The 6,000-nt window shown below is 32.9% G+C and overlaps 1 protein-coding gene across 1 annotated transcript; it reads left to right on the top strand.

Moving 5' to 3' along the window:
• The first annotated feature begins 1,104 nt into the window (after window positions 1-1,104).
• Window positions 1,105-4,099, top strand: LOC143577628 (uncharacterized). Its single transcript, XM_077061409.1, has 15 exons — window positions 1,105-1,241; window positions 1,338-1,439; window positions 1,626-1,661; window positions 1,807-1,917; window positions 1,999-2,082; window positions 2,173-2,291; window positions 2,379-2,480; window positions 2,560-2,676; window positions 2,772-2,837; window positions 2,919-2,985; window positions 3,093-3,146; window positions 3,230-3,319; window positions 3,594-3,620; window positions 3,695-3,721; window positions 3,811-4,099. The coding sequence occupies exons 1-15, from the start codon at window positions 1,176-1,178 to the stop codon at window positions 3,952-3,954; spliced, it is 1,212 nt and encodes a 403-aa protein (XP_076917524.1). The 5' UTR covers window positions 1,105-1,175; the 3' UTR covers window positions 3,955-4,099.
• The last annotated feature ends 1,901 nt before the right edge of the window (window positions 4,100-6,000 follow it).

The raw sequence follows: 6,000 nt of genomic DNA, 5'->3' as shown, positions 1-6,000 counted from the left end.
GGTAACAATTTTGTAACTCCATGTAAACTAGACATTAATGAGTAATTAAGTACGAGGTACATAACTTAAAAAACCAAATAAAAACGTAAGACCCAACAATAAAAATGAAACAATATTTGTATATATATATATAATAATAATAATATGTAGTCGTCGGCGAAGAGATGAAATGAAAGTAAGACGCATGCATATAAAAACCTTATTCCCGTGAAACGTGGAAAGTCCAACTTCCGACACTTCTCTTCCACTTTCTCTCTCTAAAATCTATATCTATAGACTATATGTATGTATATATTCTCGTAGACCCAACAATACACGCAGCTAATTTCGCAGACACACTCGCCGGAATATCCGATTATTATTATTATTATTATTATTATCTTCCCTGATTTGCCTGTCGCCGTCAAGTTTAAAATTCATCTGCTCAGATTTCAGTTTAGCTTTAAGGTTCGCTTTATTCTATTCTATCTTCCATCTATTCAATTGACAGTCGCTGATTCCGTCGGAATATACTCTGAGATCTGTTTGTGAGTATGTGTGTGGGTCAGATTTAATTTATTTCAAATCGGAGCCTTTAATTAGTTAGTTATGATTATTGAAAGAGATTGATTGATTGATTGATATCTGTTGTTTAATGATAAAGATGTTTGAGATTTTGTATATGTATGTATAGGTTTTAGTGTTTGATTTATATAATAATAATATATGTATATGTCTATGTATGCGTGTCTCTCTTCTTCTTCTTCTTCTTCTTCTTTCCCCCAATCAGTGTCACATGCACACAAATTGCATCTTGAGAACTTCAAACCGTTGAGTATCATTTAAGTTATTAAAATTCATCCAATTCATGTTCAACACTCTACTCTCTTTATTAATTATACTTACAGCCATCTATTGTTGTTATTAATTAATAGATTACATAGGTTTGTCTCTATATGTTTGACCTTTGATGGATGGTCAAAATCAACATCAAATAATCAGATCAAGTTTTATTGCTACTGTTATTATTATTATTATTATTAATTTTGTTTTTTGACTATGGATTTGCATAACCATGAATGATTATTTTCGCAAAATTTGTTTTTTTTTGGTTTGTTCATATTTTCAATAGTTTTATTGAAATTTGGTTTAATTTAATGTCTGCAGTTTGGTATGAGAACATATAGAAACAATACATGTCTATGAGGGAATCCAAAGAATGGAAGAATATATTGAGGAAAAGACAAAGCCATTGTGATTGGGTAGGCTTATATGTGAATCTGCATTAGTGTAGATTAATAAATGGATGCTAAGCATGCAGAGGTTTTGTGTATGTATGTATGTATGTATGTATGCAGGGAGGTTGCAGACACACGATGAAACCGTTGTTGGGATTCGTTTGTACAATAATGTTATTCATTGTATATAGAACAACCAATTATCAGTATTTGCAGACAGAGGTATGACTTTTATTTAATGCATTTAAGTTGTTGTTGTTGGATTGGGGGCTCATGCATTTTGCATGAATATGATCTATGGTCTGCTTCCAGATTAGTTTGATAATTTAAGATGATGCTTTTTTATCGTCTACTTCTCTATTCATCGTGGGTCTACTAATGATTATATTTTCTTGTTTGTGTCATCAGCTGGACTCTAAATTATATCGGTTCTATACATCAAAGGTGCAGCTTCAAAATCACTAGAATTTGTTAAAAATATCACCTTGACTTTCCTTTTAATTATTATTATCTTTTTTCTTGGTTAGTATTATTTTGAGAGACCATATTATTGCATGCTGATAATGGTTTTTTTGATGCTTGCTTCTAGGAACCTGTGTCGGTTTCCACAACCTTAAAGGGTTTACCGCGTGGTATTATTGAAGCTAAATCTGACTTGGAATTAAAACCGTTATGGTCAACAAGTAGTTCGAAGTTAGAGGTTAGACTCAGTCCTTCCTGCTCTTAGTTTCTATTATGTATATTTGTGTGTAATCATTTAGTTATCTTTACATGATCTCAGGCTAATATTTCCACCCCGCATAACTTGTTGGCAATGCCAGTGGGACTGAAACAGAAGCGTAATGTTAATACTATTGTTCAAAAGGTACAATAATCATTTTTCTGAAATTTTATAAGCTGTTTGAAATTTCTGATTTTGTGAATAATAGAAGCCTAACATAATTACCAATTTCAGTTTCTTCAACAAAATTTTACGATTATTTTGTTCCATTACGATGGGAAATTAGACGGCTGGCAAAATCTTGAGTGGAGCAACAAAGCTATACATGTTCTAGCTCAGAACCAAACAAAGTGGTATGAATTCACAACCTTTTATAAGAACCTATTTATATTTTTTCTCTTTTACATTGGTTGTTCATTAGAGTTTTAACTTCATTTTAGGTGGTATGCAAAGCGGTTTCTGCATCCAGCAGCTGTATCTATATATGATTATATATTTCTATGGGATGAAGACCTAGGAGTGCAGCATTTCAATCCTAAAAGGTAGAGTTCATAGATATATATTATATTAAAGTAATCGGTTTTATTTAATTGATATATTGTTATGGCGTGTTATGTGCAGATACTTGGATATTGTTAAAACAGAAGGGTTAGAGATATCACAGCCGGCTTTAGATCCAAATTCAACCGGTATACATCATAGGATCACTGTACGAAAAAGAACAAGCAAGTTTCATAGGTGCACGATTTGGCTCCTTCTACTTTATAATATCAACATTATTATTATAATTATTATTGTGTTTTTAGTTGCTAACGTCTCTTTTTAACAAACAGAAGAGTGTATGATAGCAGAGGCAGTGTGAAATGTTCAGATGCCAGTGACGGCCCCCCATGTGCCGGGTAAGTTTCCATTTATACATAAGCCATTAAATATGTTATTTTACTAATATATGTTATATTGTTATATTATTTGGAATGCAGATTTGTGGAAGGAATGGCTCCAGTTTTCTCTAGGACTGCATGGAATTGTGCCTGGCATCTTATTCAGGTAAATAATATTGATTCTGTAATTATTTATTACATTACGTTTATTATTACATCATATCTGTTGTATGACTCGTAAGCCTTACGGAATTCATTATGTTTAATTACCAGAATGACCTTGTTCACGGATGGGGAATGGATATAAAACTCGGGTATTGTGCTCAGGTTAGTTTGAACGTTTGAACTTCCAGTTAATTTGAAAATGAAGATAATATGTGAAAATGATGATAAAATGTTGCATTCTTTAGGGAGACCGGACTAAGAAGGTGGGGATTGTGGACAGTGAATACGTTGTTCATCAAGGAATCCAATCATTAGGTGGACCCTCTGCTAAAAAGGTTTCCCTCTAAACATGATACTAAGATGAGCCTGGTCAAAACGGGGACGGGTTTAAACGGGCTAGCAAACACTTTTTTAATAAAAATGATTTATGAGGTTGTATGCATTAAAATTGACTTATGACAACTTTCAACCCGTTTGACTCGTTCCCCTTTAAGACACTTAGGATTGACCCGTTTTGTCAAAGTAAACGTGTCGACTCTGTCACCAACACATAGGCAGACATTTTTATCTTGTCCAGCAAGAACTTACATTATGACTCTTTTTTTTCAGACCCGGAACAATTTAGATTTGACAAAGGTATCTTTTTTTTTTCTTTATTAATTCCACAGCGGTTTCATGTCATTAATCCTTTTGCTTTTTTCTTCTTTCAGAAACACACAGTTGATACGCGAGCCGAGGTAACACAACCTGATATTCTTGTACATAAATGTAGACTTTTTTCAGCTTTTATAAATTGTTTATTGATTTTTTGTGTTGACTGATGCAGATCCGGAGACAATCAACAATGGAGCTCAAAATGTTCAAACAACGATGGGAAAAAGCAGTTAAGGAGGATACAAACTGGGTTGACCCGTTCTTGAGAAGTAGACGAAGACGCAGGCCGAGACCAGTTGCAAGTCTTGATACGTGAGTTTTTGATCGTGCAAATTCAGATTTATTTTGGTTATAGGTTAGATAGAATATAGTGACAGTTTATAAAGTTGTTTTGTACTCTAGTTTTGTCTAGAGGCCCATTTGACCTCATGTTTATATTTAATTTGTTTGAATTTTCGTAATTTTGGCTTCGCTTGGCTGAATAGTAGGTCTAGAATTCATTGGCCTTCACTTTTGTATAGCTGCACCAGGTTTTTAAGGTCGCACGAGTAAGCTTAAAATAGCAGCATTTATTGTCACAAGTATGACATGCTCGCCGTGCTAAATCGATTGTGTACAATGCATAAAATACTATTTTTGGAACAAAACAAGAGATATTCGGATTGTAATTGGTCGTTAGTTCTAGGAATTAATATGAAAGGGCTGGGTCAAAGATAGGTTGGTAGAAAACAGTCCGGGTTGAAGGATGTGTCAGTCTCATAGGACATAGTGTGGTGGTAATGTGTCTCCGTTTAAGAAATTAAACCAATACATTTTTTGTTCCGGCTATCGCAAGAAAAAGTCGATGAAGTAGCTATTTTCTCGAATGTATACATACTTATAGTCATAGTGAGAATACCTACAATTAAAATCATGAGATAAGCGAATCTATAGAAGTATTCAATGTTTCTTGTGTGCATGATTTTATTCAATCCATGCAGCAAAAATTATGTAACACAAAGAATCACTCAGCGTGTAACGTTTTATTGACATATCAACAAAACATGCATACATTTAGTAAAATTTAGTACATGTGCGACAGAGGATTGTTTTGTTCATGTTTTATTTGTGTACATATTATGGGCAACGCATGTGGTAAAATCTAATACACATGTGATAAGGCTCGTGCTCATGTTTTATTCGTGTGTGTGGGTAATTTTAATTTTAATTTTAATACATAGACATTTGTTTGGAATTCAATGTTTTATAATTTTAGTTACATCTCTTGGCTTTTATAATGACCAACAAAGTCTCATTTGAAATATTAGTAGTTCATCAATGATAATTATATGTGATATACATGTTCCTAAAACAATTGGTTAATCATCTTAAGTCATATAATGCAAAGTGTTACAAGACATCCAAGAAATTAATCAAGAAAATTACAAAATGTATATGTTCTGAATCACGAGAAATCAAATATTAACATAGCACAACTTTAACAAATACTTACAAGGTAAATGATTTGTCTTTTAACTCAAAGTAGATCCTATAAAAATCACATTAGTAAATACAAACTAGAAAATTAATTAAAATAGTTTCAAAAATTGTTTTTAGAATTCACAAAATATTGGAAAGGACTTGATGACTTACTACTTTGACACATAATTAAGTAAAGTAAGGATTAAGACAAAATAAAGAGGGAAAGCATACTAATCTAGGTTGTTAAAATGAAAAAAGAAAAAATCTCTGGAAACAAAGCAACAAAGTGGACATGATATCTTAACGTGCAAACACAAAAATATGGTGATGGAGACTGGCGTTCACAGTCGCTTGGAACGAGCATGGAAGCGACTGCCGGACAGGCAACCCACCTTCCTTGTTGGTTAAGTTTTGGTTTATAAAAGCAAATCTTGTGCAACAATGATATTCGCCCTTTTTCGCTTAACTAATACACATACATATCTAAAGCTTGTCTCTCTTGATTCCACCATCCTTTAAACACAATTGAAAAAGAGATCAAAGATTAAAGAGCGAAACGAATGAGTTGTACAACATCTTTCACTTCTAACACTTGTTTGTAAGTCGTACATAAATGTTGGTGATTTTGTGAGATGGAACACTATCTTGATGTAGCGTCGTTTTATTCTTGAGAATTTAATCATTATCTTGGCATATTGAGGATCCACTTAGTTGACACAGTGAATGATTAAATAGTTTTACAACATTATTTTTTTACGAGGATTCACTATCTTGATATAGCGACACGTTATGGCTAATAAACTAGTTATAAACGACTATACAGAGATTTTGACCATGACTTGTACCCCCACCGTCTTTGTAAATTAACATTGTATTCCGTTGTGATTTCATATTTTAAAAA

The sequence above is a fragment of the Bidens hawaiensis genome, unplaced genomic scaffold (assembly GCF_021521415.1).
Source record: "Bidens hawaiensis isolate Kalapana, Puna unplaced genomic scaffold, B.hawaiensis_p1.1 tig00028759_1, whole genome shotgun sequence".
In the NCBI taxonomy this organism is placed as follows: domain Eukaryota; kingdom Viridiplantae; phylum Streptophyta; class Magnoliopsida; order Asterales; family Asteraceae; genus Bidens; species Bidens hawaiensis.
The sequence above is the reverse complement of the archived record's forward strand: the minus strand, read 5'-3'. Positions and strand labels throughout refer to the sequence as shown.

Coding starts and splice junctions, on each gene's coding strand:
- LOC143577628 (XM_077061409.1), top strand. CDS start 1,176: ATGTCTATGAGGGAATCCAAAGAATGGAAGAATATATTGAGGAAAAGA. Junction 2,292..2,378: donor GCTCAGAACCAAACAAAGTG/GTATGAATTCAC, acceptor ACTTCATTTTAG/GTGGTATGCAAAGCGGTTTC. Junction 2,986..3,092: donor GTGCCTGGCATCTTATTCAG/GTAAATAATATT, acceptor TTTAATTACCAG/AATGACCTTGTTCACGGATG.